The sequence below is a fragment of the Ursus americanus genome, chromosome 8 (genome assembly GCF_024610735.1).
Source record: "Ursus americanus isolate L20-20 chromosome 8, mUrsAme1.1.p, whole genome shotgun sequence".
NCBI classification, from domain to species: Eukaryota; Metazoa; Chordata; class Mammalia; order Carnivora; family Ursidae; genus Ursus; species Ursus americanus.
Genome location: NC_142134.1, coordinates 14762161 through 14781390, shown reverse-complemented (window position 1 = coordinate 14781390; position 19230 = coordinate 14762161). Strand labels below are relative to the sequence as shown.

The following is a 19230-nucleotide window of genomic DNA, read 5'->3' as shown; positions in this document are numbered from 1 at the left end:
TTCAGACATTATCAACTCTCTAAAGGAACTAGTCATTCCTCCCCACCTTTTTACAGGACCCCTAGATGCCCTTCCATGGTGCTGACTGCCAATCCCATAAATGAAAAAGCTAGTTAATGATATTGTACATCAGTAATGTTTTAACTGTAGAGTAGTTTGTGCATTTGTTTCTTTGTTTTTTAACCACAAAAACCAGAGGGGGAAGTGTGGGAGCAAGTGGGTTGGGCAGTGGCAAAAAAACCTCATGACACATTTCTCCGCCTCCCTGTGTTGGTGGAGAATGTCTGGAGCAGCATTTAAATTCTGGGAGGTCCTGGTTGTCAGCAGCAGGAAGAGAAGGCGAGCAGTGCAGCATCAACCAGGACTGGGCTCTCTTCTCAGCCAGCCACAGAGCAAGGTAAGCCCGCGCTTCCTCTGTCCTAGGCATGCAACTTCATTGCTGTCCTAGGCATTCGGCTTCCTTTCGGGGGGGAAGGGCAAGTTCTAATGAAAAGTGTTGAACTGTAAAGCTGTTAAGCAGACTTACATACACTGTTCTAGTCTTTTAATGGAGCATGCCAGATACGTTGCAGATTTCCTGGAGGAAAGGTAACTGGTTAGTTTGAAAGCCAGTCAATTATATAACTCAAAAATACTTGCAGTCCTCAAAAGAACTGAAACTCCTTCTTCCAGTCAGAACAAAAAGAAAAATTCTATGCTCCTTTTGAATGACTGTATATACATTATTTTTAATGGGTAAATGGCTGTGGAAGCATTTAAAAGGAAAAGGATCTTTAGTGGTAATGTAAGCTAATAATTATGCTATGCTTTAATGATTTAATGTATCCATCCTATTTTCAAGGGGAAAAAAAAACCCTTTCTGAATATTTTACTTCTGTATTCAGCTGTTAAATTTTTCACCAAAATATCTGTATGACACTATGCAGACTTATAATCTTCACTGGGAAAGTTGTTGACTATTTTCAGTGTTTTGGGTTTTGTTTCAAATTTCTAGAATGTCTTTTTTAAATAACTGAGATTTGAGACAGCCTCATTTTTCCTAAGTAGTAACTTTTTAATAATTTAAGCAAAAAATCGCACTTAATATGCATGCTGGAAAAATGAAGAAAGCAAGTGTCTTTGTATAGTTTCATTTTCTTTCTGTGTTTTTCTTCCCTGAGAAATAAATATTCCAACACTAGCTTATTATTTTAATTAAATTACTCGTGATCAGTTTTTAGGCTGAGATAGCTGGAGCTATCGGGTAGTAATGGTATAATCCCTGGAACTCTAAATTCTTGAAGTCGAATATAGACTTGTGAGATTCCTCTCTCCCTTGCCTAATAGTGAGAGATGGAGTAAAGAGGAGGCGTTACGAATAGTAACTCAAAAGACCACAGTGATTGAGACACAAGTTTTCTCCAAAAGGTAGAAAATATTCTACAGAAAATAGATTTTATTTGTAATGATTCTGTAATGTGGTAGCATAAAGAGGTATCACCGTTTTACCCTATGAAGAAATCAAATATTCCTTACAAAATATTTTGCAGGAAAAATCACCATGAGAATTGCAGTGATTTGCTTTTGCCTCTTGGGCGTTGCCTTCGCCATTCCCGTGAGTACAGCTGACTCTTAAAGGAAATTTCTCAAAATGAATGAATTGTGTACTCCCCTGGGCTAGGAACACATTCACATTGTAATCTTTCTTCATCTTTTCTGTTTCAAAGATTAAGCAGCCTGATTCCGGGAGCTCTGAGGAAAAGCAGGTAAGCATCTTTTAGGTTTATCACGTAGTCACATTACTTAAGCAGCTGTATGGGAGGCACCACAAACATATTTGTTGCCATTTTACTTCTTTTCATAGTCAGGCTGTTAATTGGTGAGTATTTATTGACTGCCGGCTTTCAACCTAAGCCAGTATTAAGTACAGTTACAGATGGTCTCCGACTTCATGATGGTTCCATTTACAATTTTTCAACTTCACGATGGTGGGAAAGTCATTTGCATTTAGTAGGAACCATGCTTCAGATTTTGAATCTTGATCATTTCCGGGGCTCGCGAAGTATGGTCCAATACTCTCTTGTGATGCTGGGGTAGAGAGTCGAGGCACGCAGTCAGTCACGCCATCACGAGGTAAACACCTGAATGCTTTCAGCCATTCTGTACCCATACAACCATGTCATTTTTCAGTTTCAGTATAGTAGTCAATACATTAAATGAGATATTCAACACTTTATTATAAAATAGGCCTTGCGTTAGATGCTTTTGCCCAACTGCAAGGTAATGTAAGCATTCTGAGCCTGTTTAAGGTAGGCTAAGTGGCGCCATCATGGCCAGTAGGTTAGATGTATTAAATGCATCTTTGATCTACCATATTTTTAACATGCGATGGGTTTATTGGGACATAACCACATTGCAAGTTGAGGAAGATCTGTATAGTTTCTAGTAAATAAATGCTCTTAATACCAAACTAGTTGTTTTATATAATAAAATAATGCTCTGGCGCATTATCATTTATGTAAAAGGAATTCTATGAAGTCATGTGACTTTTTCTTTCCATGAGTCATCATACTGCACTAGACATAGAAAACCCCATCTTTTGCTTTACTAAGTTTGAAATTTGTCTCACACACTGGACAGTTTGTATGACCATAATATTCATAATATTTCCTAAGATATTAGTCAAGAAGCCCATTATAAAAAGAAAGGTTTTTATGCTGTTTGGATCTCTTTCGCTTGTCAGCTGACTTTAGAGAACAACTTTCTAACCGAACATAAGACCAAATCCATAGATGTACATGCCCCAAAACAGGAGAAACTGCCAGCAAACAACAAACGGGCATTGTCCTGAGGAGCTCAGACAAAAGGCACAGGGAGTTCAATCCCAGAGGAACAGAATAAAGGCCTGTGTAGAGTTGCCTGGGGTCACTGAAAGGAGATTGCTTAACGAAGACATTAGGAGAAGTATTGCTGCATGTGTTTGGGTGCGCAAGTGGGTGGCTACAGGCACGTCTGTTTTCCGACTGATTTGAGAAAAGAAGTATTGAAGCACAATAATAGGCCAGAAAACTTAACATTTCCAGAAAAGATAGAGTTTACACTATTTGAGGCAAGAATTGGTGCCTTTTTCATAGAATAAATATGGCCCATAAAGCTATGACAGTATAAATTATTCAATTATATTTAGTAGAGAAGTGAAGAACCCAACCTTCCAGAATCCTAGCAATTCAGAGCTCGCAGGATATATGTGAAAGGTATAAGGCTATACCTCTGAAGGTGAAGGTCGGTTATCTGTGAGTGTTAACGACTGTTAGGGGGGGTTAATGGGTTTGTTTTGTTCATCTATATTGTCTTCATATTACCTTGTTCTAAATCATAAATTTAACTTATAAATGCCTTCTGTCTGAGCCCATATTACATGTAGCAGCAGGAAATATATATATTAAATATATATGTTATACCATATTTACATATCGTTTTTATATATTTCTAAAGAAAAAAGAGAGGGAAACTTGTAACTCCCTAGAGCAGCAGTTTCACATCTTGCTTAGGCAAGGAGCCCCTTCCTTCAGCAAAAGCTTTCAAAGAAGCCCAATATGAAGTTGCTCTGGTTGGAGCCAGCCCTGGAGGAAACCCCAAGTGCTACTGACCCTTCGCCTCCCTGCCCCTCCCCCACCCGGTGGCTGGCTGTGAAAGGGACCCTGTGGAACGGCCAGGGCTCTTATTCTCAATGACAGGGATGGGAACGGATTGGCTCTGGGTGATACAGCCCATCAGATGACACTTATTCAGAGCAATTTCCACTCCTCTGCACTAGGATAATCATTTTCCAGATAAATAACTTGGCTAAAGGAAAGACCATTCCATTCACGTCTCTGGCACCTTGGAGCAATAGAACTTTTGTGCAATGATGTTACTATTAAAATAATATCATATTTCTGCATGGTCCGCCCAGAAGGCAATGAGACACATGTGGCAACTGAACTCACAATGTAGCTAGTGAGACTGAGGAACTGAATTTTTAATTATATTTCATTTTAATTAAATGAAATAACCACATGTTATATGGCCGGAGGATCCTGTATCAGACAGCACAGCCTTAGAGAGTTCCTCCTTGTTCCATAGAGGAAACAGTGAAGATCCCCACTAATTAAGGGCACCTCTGCTTTAGATGTGTTTTATCTGAGGGGCAGTTCCAGCTAGCGAGCACAGAACAGGAGCGCACGGTGTTCAGCACGCACAGAATGCGTCACTGCGAAGAGCCAGTTTGGCTGGATTTGAACCCTGGCTCTGCCACTCGCTACCACTTAACTTCTTTGTGGCTGAGCTTCTCCCGATCTGTAAAATGGGAATGATAACGATACCCATCTCACAGGGGGTTGAGAGGATTAAACGAATAAATATTGGTAAATCACCTTGAAAGGATGCCTGACCTAAGTAAGTGCTATGTAAGAGTATATTACATGAATCTGTAAGAAAAAGGAAATGATAAAAGAGGTATCTAAGGCTCTGGTTGACCACATACTGGCATCTTATGCTTGTCCATCAAGATCCGTGAAGGATAGTTGTTTTTTCAGTGTATCACTTATGTGATAAAATCTTATGTTTCCTTTTTTAATAATGACAAATATGCAACATTTTTTGTAGCTTTACCACAAATACCCAGGTGCTGTAGCTACTTGGCTAAAGCCTGACCCATCTCAGAAGCAGACTTTCCTAGCACTACAGGTATTTTTCATTTTAACTAATTTTAAGAATTAAATGTCTCACATTTAGAGAACAACACAAAGTAGCCAGCATCATGCAGGCCATTCAGGCCAATTAAATGGATCCTTCCCGCCTGTTGGTAAACGTGAGCTTAGGATAGCAGTTGATCTGGTTATGTTGGCCTTTCCCCCCTTACAAGGCCGCCTACTTAAGAGGCTACAAAACGAGACCTGCTTTGGATAGAAAAGGCTAACTTTTGAATTAAAGTGTGAGACATGTTTGATGTAAACTGATATGTGTCCCTCCTTCTTCAGAACACTGTGCTCTCTCAAGAAACTGATGACTTCCAACAAAAGGTGAGTTCTCACTGTGAATCAGAAGCCGACCACGCCTTGGATAGATGAAAGAAGCCACTCTTTCTCTGATGACATGGCCTGGGTTCGATTCTGACAATATTCTAGTTAGCAAATTTTACAGTAAATTTCCAATTTAAAACTGGCTCAGGAAGAAAACATGTATTTACTAAACGTCAGAAATACCAGGTTTCTTCAGATAAGTTTAGTGTGGCAGGAAATGTTTACCAATGTCTGTTATTTGAAATACTAAGCCTCTTAACATTTTATTTAAGGTATTTTGTAGATGTCTTATCTAATATCTGATAAGCATCTAATAACGCTGATGAAAGCCAAGATTTTGTCTAAGGGAACATTTCTGTTCCTAACATAATGGTTTCTGTGACAGCTATTCTTTTTATTAGGACTACTGATACATTCGCTAAAGAGATAATTAAAATTTATTTTCTTTATGAATCTCTAATTAGGAAAGTTAGATAAATAATCCAGTATATTTGCTAATCGGAAGTTTAATAGACATTCAGTGGTTCATTTGGTTGATAGATTTGAGTTGCAGTTTATACATAAGCGTAATGGAGTCAGCTTTTGCTTATCCATGCTGATAAGGGGGTGGTTTTAGGTTTTGATGCATGCATTAATATATGGATGCTCCCATCTCCCGAGAATTCTCATTTCAAATAAAGGATAATTTACAATTACGTATCTGTATTTATTTCATCATTGAATTTGGTAAATTAAATAATGTCTAATATGAACAAGGAAAAACAATGTTATCGAAAGAAATGTCATATGGCTTGAAAATGTCTATGAAAGTAATTATTTATGGAAAAGCAAGAAAAATACCTCAGATTATGGTTCCATTTATCCTGGTGTTAAAAAAGAAATTGGAAGATACTCACTTTTGCTCCTAGAAGCCACTGAATACATTGTTGTGAATGCAAAGATTCTGAAACCAAATTAGTTTGAAAGACTAATGCACTCTAAAGACTAAGGGAAAATAAAAACCCTTACCCCAATTTTTCTGGCCATCTTGTTTTTTAGACCCTCTCAAGCAAGTCCGATGAAAGCCACGATGATGCGGATGAAGATGACGGAGACGATGTGGATAGCCAGGATTCCGTTGATTCTAATGACGTAGATGACAACTCTAACCAGTCTGATGAATCTGATGAACTGGTCACGGATTTTCCCACGGACTTTCCAGCAACCCAATTCTTCACTCCAGCTGTCCCCACAAGAGACTCAAATGATGGCCGAGGTGATAGTGTGGCTTATGGACTGAGGTCCAGATCTAAGAAGTCCCACAGATATGAAGTCCAGGTAAATCCTTGAACAGACACATCAGATATTTATGATTAGAGCCCGATTCTAGGAAACCAGAGTGTGCATGTTGACATTCATTCATTCATTCATTCAGTAAGCATTATTAATTTATGACTTTTTAAAAGATTTTTAAAACATATTTATTTTAGAGAAAGAGAGAGCAGGGGGACTGGTAGAGGTGGAGGGAGAGGGACAAGCAAACTCCACGCTGAGCTCACGACCCTGAGCTCATGACCTGAGACGAAATCAAAAGTCTGGCACTTAACTGGCTGAGCCACCCCAGCACCCCTAATTTATGACTATTGAACACAAAACCTTTTTTCACTTGGTGATTTTATGGTTAAGCCCATGCAATTCTCCCTACTTTTGTCTCTCAATCACAATGATTATTTCCCAAATCCTGGCTATAAAGTATTTATTCTATTCACTTTTTTAGATTAAAGAAAAGAACTTTGGAAAACAGCAATTATTTTCACAATACAATGGTCATGTTTTGAAGTTAAATACCTAAGAAGAACTGTAGAGTTGCAAATTGTGCTGAATCTGTAGTCGAAGGATCTGAATTCGACACATAGCCTTGCTGCTTACTAATCATTTGACTTTTTAACTTTCAATTCACTTTCCCTTTATGTAAAGCAGAAATCGTGAGACCTACGTCATAGTCTTTATCATATGCATAATGACGTATCTATTAAACTAAGAAGATGAATATGTGAAAAGGCTCGGTAAAAAAACCAAAGTAACTTGCTAGTCCTGTTTTTTGCTTCAGCCAAATTTAGACAATTTTCAGTATAATTGGCCTAAAAGTTAAAAAGCAGAATTACAATGTTCCCATCCCTGGCTCTTCATTTAATTCTCCTTCCATTTGTTCTGTGATTCAGTATCCTGATTCTACAGAGGAGGACTTGACATCACTTGTGAAAAGTGGGAGTATGGAAGATGACTTCAATGCTGTCCTTCTTTCCCAGACAGTGCGGGGGACTTCCGACGGGGACAGCCATGCGAAAGACAGTCAGGAAACAAGTCAGCTGGATGACCACAGTATGGAAACCAAGAGCCGCAGGCACACCAGAGAGTATAAGCTGAGAGCAAGTGATGAGAGCGATAGGCATTCCCATGAGATTGATAGTCAGGAAAACTCTGAAGTCAGCAGTGAACTTGTCAGCCAAATAGTTCAAAGCCATGAAAAGGGGCTTGTCCTAGATTCCAAGAGTGAGGAAGATAAACACCTGAAATTTCACACTTCTCATGAATTAGATAGTGCATCCTCGGAGGTCAATTAAAAGGAGAAAATGCAATTTCTTACTCTGCTTTTAGTAAAAAGAAAAAATACATTGTAGCAGGATGGGAAAGAATATGAAATGCTTATTTCTCAGCTTAGTTGGTGAATGTATATGTATATGGATCTGGAAATAGGTCCTGTTTTTGATCATTAGTCTAGTGTGTAGCTTCATGGTAACACCCTTGTGAATTAAAAGCTTCAGGGTTTGGTCTATGTTCTTTTCATATAAGAAATGCAAGCTATCACTGCATTGTAATGTTTGCTATTCTTTTATGAATAGAAATTTATGTAGAAGCAAACAAAACACTTTACACACTTATAAAAGAATATAAAATTTTATGTCACTATAATCTTTTGTTTTTTTAATTAGTGTATATTTGGTTGTGATTATTTTTTGTGTGTGTGAATAAATCTTATGTCTCAAATATAATGAGTTTGGTAGCATCTTTTTCTTTTTTTTTCTTTCTTTTCTTTTTTCTCTTTTTTTCCTGCAGCTGAAATATAAATGACATATAACATTGTGTAAGTTTAAGGTACACCACATGATGATTTGATACACTCTTATACTGCAAAATGATCACCACCACATTAGTTAACATCCCTATCTTGTCACCTTCTCTATCCTAATCATTTTTTTTTTTTTTGTGGTAAGAGCATTCAAGATGTACTGTCTTAGCAATCAGTTGCTACTTTAATGAACCTGCTAAACTTAGTAGAGAGCAATCCAGAGTCTGCTGGATCAACCGTACAGTTTCGGGCTGAGCTAGGGTTCCTAGTTAAAGAAATAGGATTCAAGTTGAGGTTGATGTTCAGCCAGAAATCCTCCAACCATGCAGGACCCTGACACCCAGGGGAACACCTTTTTCTAATTTTCACAAAGCTGATATAAAAGCTAATGAAAGCCTAGTTGCAATCACAAATCAATTTTATTGTTTCTCATCACTCACCGTTAATTTGCTCAGTAAATTTATTGCTTTGTTGCCTTTGGATGAAAAACTGACAGTTTCCATAGCAGTTTTGTCCCATAGCTATTTGGATCACCTGTAGATAATAAACGGTCCCCTTCTATTGGAAAATTTTTAAGTGCAGTTTCAGGTAATAATCAAGCTTTTCAATTTCATTCAAAACTAAAAGTTCTGGAAGCGTGAAGTGGAGCAAGCATCTTTACTTCCATGTCTTGCTCCTCTGCTCTTTCGAAAATTAGAAATTCCATTTGGAAATTTTAAAATTCTCTATTAAGTAACATTTAGGACAAAAGGGGGAAAATTAAGGGGAAGAATTTCTAAAAAAGAACCATAATGAAAACACAAAATCAATAGAATATAGTTAAATCAGTGATCACAGAAAAATCATAGCCTTAAATTCTTGCAGCAACAAACACATCAAAAAATGAAAATAAATAAATAGAGCTCCCATCTTAAAAATTAGGAAAGAACAACAAAGTAAAGCAAAAGAAGGCAGAAGGAAGGAAATAATAAACTTAAAAGCAAAAGTAATGAGGTAGAGACAGAAAAATAGCAGAAACTGATAAATCCAAATGCTGACTTTTTGTAAAACAACAACAAAATAGATAAACCATTAACTCACCCAGTAAAGGAAGAAAGGCAGAAAAAACAAATCAGAAATACAAACAAGGAGATAACCAATGACATTAGTAAGTTTTTAAATATTGAAAGAGACTACTTTACACAACTCAATGCAAATAAAATGGAAAACCTAGGTAAACTGGATTATTTTCTAAGAAAATACAACTTATCAAAATTGACTTTGTTATACTTGGAAAGCATAAGTAGACAGATTTCCATAGAAGAAAGAGAAAAAGTTATCGAGAACTATAAAAACTAGATCCAAATGATTTTACAGGGGAATTCTATCAAACCCTCAAAGACCAGATAAGCCCAATCCCATTAAATTGTAGAACAGAAGGAAAACTCTCAATGATCTCTATGAAACAAGTATAATTCTGAGACCCAAACCTGGTAAGATTACACACACCCACACACACACACAAGAAAACTATAAAGCAGTCTCAGTCATACTAGCAATGGAACAATCCTAAATAAAATGTCAGCAAACAGAATCTAAAATCAAGTTTAAAGAGTGCATCATAATCAAGAGGGGTTTATTCCCAGACATTGAAGCTTCAATATTAGTAAATTCATTCCTATAGTTCATCATATAGTTAGATCTAAAGAGAAAGATGTTATATGATTAGATGTATAGGTGACAAAAAGGACTTTGTTTTAGACAGCTATTACTAGGGTGAAAATAGTGAGTAACAAATACCCCCAGTATCTCAGTGGCTTTCAATGTCAAATATTTCCATTGTTCTCACTCACCAGTCTGTGGGTTGGCAGGGATGCTTATGCTTCAGGCTACAGGATGAATTCAAGTCTCCTCCATATGCTTCTCCATTTGGGATCAGCAACTACCCAGGGCATGTCTTTCTGATGGTAGAGGTGGAAACACAAGAGGGGTGAGCAGAAACATATGATGCTTTGGACTCTGAACTTGACACACGACTACTGTTGATCAAATTCCATTGTTTAAAGCAAGTCACATGCTTAAACCCAAAATCAGTGTACTGGTAAAGTATTCTCTCCCAACAATAAATCATGATAGAAGGGAAAAAAGAAATAATTGTGAACACATAGTAAAATGTACCACAGCCTTTGATAAATTTCAACACTCATTCATAATTTCAGAAAAATAAAATAAAAATTAAGATATACTTTCTTAACATGATGAAATATTTTATACCTCAACTCAAAAACCAGCATCCTACTTAATAGAGAAACAATTCTCTGTAGAATAAAGCAGTTATTTCCTCTGCTTTGCTACTATGTAACAAAGTATTGGAGATAAAAGCTAATAATCATAGGGGCGCCTGGGTGGCACAGCGGTTAAGCATCTGCCTTCGGCTCAGGGCGTGATCCCAGCGTTATGGGATCGAGCCCCACATCAGGCTCTTCTGCTATGAGCCTGCTTCTTCCTCTCCCACTCCCCCTGCTTGTGTTCCCTCTCTCGCTGGCTGTCTCCATCTCTGTCAAATAAATAAATAAAATCTTTAAAAAAAAAAAGCTAATAATCATAAGCATTTAGATGCATAAGACTTGAGAAATAATTAAATTATATCTCTATGTAGATCATGTAATACTACACCTAGAAAACAAAGAATCAATACTAAAGATAATAATATCTGAAACGTGCCATAATATAAAATTTACCTGATACATATATACAAAAATGCAAACAGTAATCATTTAAAAGATACAATGTCATTTAATATAGAAACCAAAAAAGGATAAAATACTTAAGGAAACGTGCCAAAATTTATTAGAAAAACTGCGGTAAGTGAAAAGCACTTCTGTAAGCTAAAAAAGTCTTGAAGAAATCAAAAGACATCATTTGTTCTCATACAGGACAACTCAACACCATAAAGACGACAATCCTCCCCAAGTAATATGTAAATGTGATTCCAATTAAAATAAAGGTAAGCTTTTTCCTAGAGTTACGCAAGCTAATTCTAAAGTTCATATGGATGGACCATGAGAGACTGTGGACTCTGAGAAACAAACTGAGGGCTTCAGAGGGGAGAGTGGTGGGGGATTGGGATAGGCCGGTGATGGGTGGTAAGGAGGGCACATATTGCATGGTGCACTGGGTGTTATACGCAACTAATGAATCATGGAACATTGCATCAAAAACCAAGGATATACTGTATGGTGACTAACATAACATAATAAAAAATTATTATAAAAAATAAATAAATAAAGTTCATATGGAAAAATAAACACACAATAATGAAAGGAAAATCCTGAAAAATAAAAGCAGTAAGAGAGGACTAGCCCTAATAAGTATTAAATCAGACTATAAAGCCTCTCTAATAAAAACACTGTCATACCGGCAAACAAATGGAATGGGAAGGGAATAGAAAATCCGAAAATAGACCCAAGTACATAGGGAAATTACTTGACAGCATCTAAGATCACTTGGGAAAAGACAGACTTTTGAGTAAATGGTGTTGAGTGACTGGATATTCCTTTGGAAAAAGATAAAACTGGTTCCATATCTCACACTATCCATCAGAATAATCTCCAAAGAGACCAGAGATGTAAATTTAAAAGGAAACTATAAAAACATTAGACACATACGTGAGGGAGTTACTTTATAACTTGGGTGTGGGGAAGCTTTTCTAACCATGAGAAGACTCGATCCCATATCACCTGCTATAAACTAAATGTTCTTGTCCCTCTAAAATTCATATGTTGAAACCTGATCTCCAACACGAGGGTATTAGGGTCAGGGCCTTTGGGAGGTGACTAAGTCATGAGAGTGGAGTCCTCATGAATGGGATCAGTGTCCTTACAAAAGAGACCCCTGAGAGTTCCCTGGCGCCTTCTACCACGGCAGGGGTGGGGGTAGGGGGCACAGTAAGAAAATGGCTGTCTGTGAACCAGGAAGCAGGCCCTTACCAGACACCAGCTCTACGGACGCCTTGGTCTTGAATTTCCCAGCCTCCAGAACTGTGAGACGTAAATGTCTGTTGTTCATAAGACACCAGGTCTTTTTTGGTATTTTTGTTACAATAGCTCAAACAAGCTAAGACACCACCATCCTTGAAATCATCATTAATGAGGTGCAGCAACCCCTTGGCCTCCCATTATTCTTGCTTCATCTGCCACTTCATCACCATCAGCCACAGGCTTTATTGATTGTGTTGCCCCTGCCCGCCGCAGAATACAAGCATCCCATTTCCTCCTGGCAAGTGGCTTCACACTGTGGTCAAATCCTAGGATGCACCAAATTAATCCAGTTAATCCCCAAAACTAAGGTTCAGACTTCATGAGAGAGAATGGAGTTGTAGCCCAGGGGATGGCAGAGAAGTTTGCTGTGTTATCCTGGGCCACAGCTGATCCATAGCTGGGGGGCTGTAGCTGGCAAACAGGACACTTCCCACTGGAGTACCAGGAGGCTGAGGCTGGCAAGCAGGAAACCACTGACCACGACTGCAGAGCAAAACCCTGCAGGCCAAGGGGCCAGGAAAGCTCACCGGAGAGTGAGGGACCCTGGGTGTTCTTGCACAGTGCTGGCAGCAGCTCCACGGCTCCACCAGACTGATGACCAGAAAGATAGGACACCAGCCAGCAAAAGAAGCCCGTTTCCTGCAGCGTCCCTCCAGTGCCATCTACTGACAAAGCTTGCCATCGTGCCAGCTGGCCAAGGCAGCACGTGCACAGGGTCCAATCCAGTACCACAAAGCGGGACAGCCCTAAACTGATAGCTGTCACAGGCTCTTTGGAGGAAAAAGCTGATTTCCCCTCCTTGGGCAAAACAAGTAAAAAATAAGCCTGGGAAATCTCTTCAGTGATAGAATGCAAGGAAGCCTTCAAAGACAAAATGGGGTCATAACCAAGGCACCAAAGACCAAACTTGAAGGGGATTTCCATTCGCCAAAACTGGAGTGATTTGAGAATAAAAAGAACAATGGCCATAATGAATTATAACAAATTGAATTTTTTTTAGTTTCTTTGGTACATAGCGAAACTATAAGAGAGAGCATAAAAGAAGGAAAGGTCTTCTTTACAGATGAATGCCAGCTAGTAGTAAATGTAGGAGGAATGATAAAATTAGAAAATCAGTTTGCAACCCACAGTGCAACACTGACTCAGGAAATGATCACTAATGAGTGTTAAAAGAATTGCACAAAAGGTTATTGGCAACAGGATGCTCCCCTCATCCTAGAAGTTCACCCCACAAATTAGTAATTCCAAAACAAGAAGATGCTTCTAACTAGAGAGTTTTGGTGATCACCATCTTTACCTAGTAATCAAACTTAGCTTCACAAGTGGGACGGCTAGATGTTTGCTTTCTAACGTCACACAATAAGAAGCATACAACATCCCCTATGAAACGTTTTTGTAAAAAGATGTTTAACATAATCAAATCAGGAAAACAAGCAAACCCAGATATTGAGTTACTCAATGATACGACTGGCCTGAACTTTCCAAAAAATAAAGTTACTAGATGAAATACAGAACACTGTTTTTTTGAACGTCAGATGAACAACAAAATCATCTTTTAGTGTAAGCATGGTATATATTATACTAAAGGATGAGTGATTGTTTATCCGACATTCAAATCAACCGAGCATCCTGTATTTTTATTTTCTAAATCTTTCAACCCTGGAAAAAAAAAGGGTGTTATCCTATTCTAGATTAAAAGCCTAAAGAGGTATAACCAGGAGCAAACCATGAACTTTGGCACCTGGACTGAAAAAGAAACAAGACTATAAAACACATTTTGGTGACAATCATGGTAATTGGAATACACAGTATGTTAGATGATATTGCAAAATTACTGTTATTTTTCTTAGGTGTGATCATGGCATCATGTTTATGAAATGGACATCCCTGTTCTTCAGAAATATATAATGAAATATTCAGGATTGATATGCCATGGTTTTTGTAATTTGCTTTCCAATGATTCAGAAAACACACACACACACACACACACACACAGAGTACACAAGGAGAAAGAAACTAATGTAGCAAAATGTATTATTCTTTCAATTTTTGTCAAGGTTTGGAAATGTTCCCAAAATTGGGGGTAGGAGGAAAGAGCCAGCAGAATACAAAAATGTATGATGAATAACGTCCTTAAAATAATGTCTCCTCCATTGACATCAAAGTCTCAGAGCAATTCCTTCATGGTTTACTTCTTATATAAAATCAAGGAAAAGGAATTAATATATTTTTACAACTAAAAAAACCCCAATATTTAAACTATGTCCCATCGCCTACATATCCCCTAATGACCCTGTAGACACTCCCTTCAGTTGCAATCTGACAATCTTTTCACCCTTTTTCCATGTCAGTAGCATAACCTAACCATGATTCGGAGTGCTTTTTGACTGGTCCCTGGCACTGCCTCTCCCCCTCTCCCACACCCAGTATTTCAGGCTTCTAGGAACAGTGGCTCCGAAGATTGATTGCAATTATAACGGTAACGACAAAACTTCCCTGTGAGTCAGTGGTGCCTGTGCAGCAGGACAGAGGCAAATCACTAAAATAAGCAGTTCTGTTCTGGATCTGTACTGAACATTCAGAAAAGGACTTAAAAACCCTATTTGTGCAGGTTGAAGAAAAAACTCTTCTACGGCACAGTTTCATGAGGCAGCGTTTTATGTTTCCTCAATTTTGTGAATTGCCATCCTGAAGCATTATGAATTATGCTCTCCACTTGCAACACCCAGACCCAAAGCCCACACTAACATGTTACACGTTCAACTGCAGTCTCTTTGACTTAACCTCTTTTATTCCAAATACCGTAAAGACTCATGTCTGACTAATCTAATGTGGTTATTTTAATCCAAAGGGCAGCTATATATTGCATATTAGGTCCCTATCTCCAAGAATAGATGCCCCCACCCTTAAGATGCAAACAAATAAATCCGGGAAACCTATGTGGCTAAACAGAGTCATCTAGTCAAATTGAAAGCATAGGTTGGCAACCAAAAAGGCAAAAGACCAGTTGCCTCTGAGGAACCACCAAAAGAATGTGGGGCAGACCTAAGGGAAAAATCCAAAATAAGGGTCCTAAAGGTGCCCTAAGTATTACCAACATCATTTAGAACATATCAAGGTGATACTTTGAAGTTATTATTTATAAATTATTGAGTAAACGTACAGAAGTTTTGCATGGAAATAATACACCCAATTTCTTGAAGGTGAGAATAGGTGAGGGGTGGCCTAACCCTAGTAAAGCTCAAATGCCTGACTTTCCCCACACATCACCTTCTTCCTCATTCCAGACACTAACACTGGGGAAGAAGCGGATTAAGTGCTGATGCTGACATGTTCTTCTAGAGAAGGACCCTATTGTCTTAGTCTGTTTGGGCTGCTATAACAAAAATACCACAAACGGGATGGTTTATAAACAACAGAAATTTATTTCTCACAGTTCGGAAGGCTGGGAAAGCCAAGTCGTGGCACCAGAAGATTGGGTGTCTGGTGAGAGCTCACTTTCTGGTTCATAGACAGCCATCTTTCTGCTGTGTCTTCATGTGGTGAAAGGGACTGGCGATCCCTCTGGAGCCTCCTTTTTAAGGTCATTCTGGGCTGTGCCCTCTTGAGCTAACCATGTCCTTAATACCTTCATATTGTGGTTAGGATTTCAACATATGAATTGGGGCAGGGGCGGGGGGTTGTGGACAAAGGAACAGTTGGTCTATAGCTCCTACCCTCTAGCCTCAAAGCTTTTGGAGATGGGCCAAAACACAGGCAGACTCTACTTGGCAGTGCCTCCAGAGCCTCTCTGGAGGTGTCAAATCAATGATCTCATCTACCTCAAAAAACTTGACAAACAAGAGCAAAACAAACCCAATGTCCCTTTTTACCACTTTCATCCAACATACCCCTGGAAGTTCTAGTCATTGCAATAAGGAAAAAATAAATTTAATTTAATTTAAAAAGTAAAGAGTACACAAATTAGAAAAGAAAAAATAAAACTATTTTCAGACAACATGGTTTTCTATGTAGAGAATTCCGAGAAACCTACAAAACATTTCTAGAACTAAACAATGACTCCAATAACTTGTAGGATTTGAGATCAACATACAAAAATCAATTGAATTCCTATATACTGACAATGAACAAGTTAAAACCAAAATTAAAATGATGTCATTTATACTTGCTAAAAAAATGAAATGTTTTGGTATAAATCTAAAAAATTATGTATAAGATCCGTATGATAAAAGTTACAAAATGCTGATTTAAAAAAAAAAAACACAAAAAATACCTAAATACTTGGGGATTCACACCAGGCAATAGCAAAAAATCCTAAACAATCCGATTAAAAAATGGACAGGAGAATAAATAGACATTCTTCCAAAGAAGATATAAAGATGGCAAACTGGTACATAAGAAGGTGCTCAACATCACTAATTATCAAGGGAATCAAAATCAAAACTACAAGGAGATATTACCTCATACCTGTTAGAATGGCTATTATCAAAAAGACAAGAGATATCAAGCGTTTGCAAAAATATGGAGAAAAGGGAACTCTTGTGCACTATTGGTAAAAAACATAAATTGGTACAGTGACTAGGGAAAACAGTATGGAGGCTCCTCAAAAAATTAAAAACAGAGCTACCATATGACCCAGCAATTCCACTTCTGGGTATTTATCCAAAGGAAGTTTGGATAGGGAGGTTTGGATAAGGAAGTGATTTATCCAAAATCATTATCGATTCATCAGAAAGATATAACAATTGTAAATATTTACTCATTATTGGAACACTTAAACATATAAAACAAATATGAACAGAAATGAAAGGGCAAATAAACAGCAATAAAACAATAGTAGAGGACTTTATACTCCATATTCAACAATGGATTCATCATCAGACAGAAAATCAATAAGGAGGGGCGCCTGGGTGGCACAGCAGTTAAGCGTCTGCCTTCGGCTCAGGGCGTGATCCCGGCGTTATGGGATCGAGCCCCACATCAGGCTCCTCTGCTATGAGCCTGCTTCTTCCTCTCCCACTCCCCCTGCCTGTGTTCCCTCTCTCCCTGGCTGTCTCTATCTCTGTCAAATAAATAAATAAATAAATAAAATCTTTAAAAAAAAAAGAAAATCAATAAGGAAACAGTGAGCTTGTATAACACTATAGAGCAAATGAAAATAACAGACATTTATAGAATGTTATTTTCAGCAGCAGCAGAATACACGTTCTTTTCAAGCACATTCTCCAGATAGATTGTATGCTGTGCCACAATACTAGTCTTAACGAATTTAGGAAGACTGAAATCATATCAGTCTTTCCTAATCATGATGGTATAAACTAGTAAGGAAAGTTGGAATATTCACAAATATATGGAAATTAAACAACACACTCTTCAACAACTTGTGAGTCAAAGAAGAAATTAAATGAGAAATCAGAAAGAATCTTGAAATGGAATAAAAACATGCCAAAACTTATAGGGTCCAATAAAAGCAATTCTAAGTAGGAAGTTTATAACAATAAATGATTGGATTAAGAAAAAAGAAAGTTCTCAGATAAACAACCTAACTTTACACTTCAAGGAACTAGAAAAAACTAAGGCAAATTTAACAGAATAAAAGAAATAACAAAGATTAAAGCAGAAATAAATGAAATAATGAGTAGATGGACAATAGAAGAGATAACAAAACTGTATTGGTTCTTTGAAAAGATAAAATCAACAAACCTTTCATTAGACAGAGAGAGAGAGAGAAAAGACTCAAATAAATAAAACTATAAATGAAATGAAAGAGGGGACATTACAACTACAGGAATATAAAAGATCATAAGAGACTATTATCAAAAATCTTATGCCAATGAATTGGATAAACTAGAAGAAATGGATAAATTCTTAGAAACATTCAACCTACCAAGACTGAATCATGAAGAAGTAGAAAATGTGAACAGTTCAATGACAAGTAAGGACATTGAATCAGTAATCAAAAATTTCCCAATAAAAAAACCAAACAAACAAACCCAAGCCCAAGTGGCTCTATGGGCAAGTTCTATCAAACACTTACGGAAAAAATAAATGCCAATCTTTCTCAAACTCTTCCAAAATATTGAAGAGAAGGGAACACTTCCAAACTCATTTTACAAGACGAGTGTTAATATAATAATGGATATATGTCATTCCACATTTGTCCAAACCCACGGAGGTAGGACACCAAGCATGAACTCTAATGTAAACTGTGGACTTTGAGTGATTATGTTGTGTCCATGTGGGTTCATCAAATATAACGAATGTACCACTCTGGTGGGAAATGTTGGTAATGGGGAAAGCTATGCATGTGAGAAAGGAGGCACATGGAAAATCTCTTTACCTTTCCCTCAATTTTGTGTGAACCTAAAACTGCTCTTAAAAAATAAAGTCTTTAAATATGGGGGGGAGAAAACCACAACAGTGGTGAAAAATTTTAGCATATCACTTAGGGTCACTTAGATTCAATTAGGAAATAGATGACATACTCAACAGGCTAATCTGACTAGGAGTTATATAGAACGGACCAGCTTTTGTTTTAGGCTAATTTGGCCCCACGACTGAAGCATTATCTTTCTGAGTCTTCTACTCAATGCCCCATATATTACAGTTTCCCTACCTTGGATGTTGAGAACTAGAAAATTTTCTTGCTCTGTGAGAGTGTCAGAAATTTTCCCACTTGCTCCTTTCAGGTAGTTATTTCCCCCGCAGATTTCCCGGCAGGCAGTTCTGTGCTGAGGCAGATTCCTCACTTGCACACTCTGAAATGAAAGGGCAATTCTGGGAGAAGTCTGGAGCTCCTTCCACAGTTCTCTCCCCTCTGGTACTCTGTCTGCAAATTGGCCTACCTTGTACCTTGGCCTCCTTGGCCACCTTGGCCCCCCCAAATTCTCAACTTAGTCTTCTCAACTAGGAGGGACTACACTGCAGCCTGGGAACCCCCTCTAGGTAATTATTGGGAAACCATAGAACTGTCATCCTTTGTTTATCTCCTCGTTTGTTTATCTTCTTTCAAGGATTACTGTTCATCACTACTGATTGTCTGATGTTTGAAAACCATTCT

At 37.9% G+C, this 19230-nt stretch overlaps 1 protein-coding gene across 2 annotated transcripts; it reads left to right on the top strand.

The window, feature by feature from the left end:
* The first annotated feature begins 275 nt into the window (after positions 1-275).
* Positions 276-8074, top strand: SPP1 (secreted phosphoprotein 1). 2 transcript variants are annotated; one of them, XM_045791599.2, is made up of 7 exons: positions 276-397; positions 1530-1594; positions 1707-1745; positions 4627-4707; positions 5001-5042; positions 6081-6359; positions 7244-8074. In XM_045791599.2, exons 2-7 carry the CDS (start codon positions 1541-1543, stop codon positions 7643-7645), a joined length of 897 nt encoding a protein of 298 aa, XP_045647555.2. In that variant the 5' UTR covers positions 276-397; positions 1530-1540; the 3' UTR covers positions 7646-8074. The 2 variants fall into 2 exon arrangements, with proteins under 2 accessions (XP_045647555.2, XP_045647565.2); XM_045791609.2 differs by lacking the exon at positions 4627-4707.
* The last annotated feature ends 11156 nt before the right edge of the window (positions 8075-19230 follow it).

What these genes read in the sequence shown, in the direction of transcription:
- SPP1 (XM_045791599.2), top strand. Translation starts at nt 1,541, where the DNA reads ATGAGAATTGCAGTGATTTGCTTTTGCCTCTTGGGCGTTGCCTTCGCC. An exon ending in AGACTTTCCTAGCACTACAG is followed by an intron (nt 4,708 to 5,000) that starts GTATTTTTCATT and finishes CTCCTTCTTCAG; the next exon opens with AACACTGTGCTCTCTCAAGA. An exon ending in CTGATGACTTCCAACAAAAG is followed by an intron (nt 5,043 to 6,080) that starts GTGAGTTCTCAC and finishes CTTGTTTTTTAG; the next exon opens with ACCCTCTCAAGCAAGTCCGA.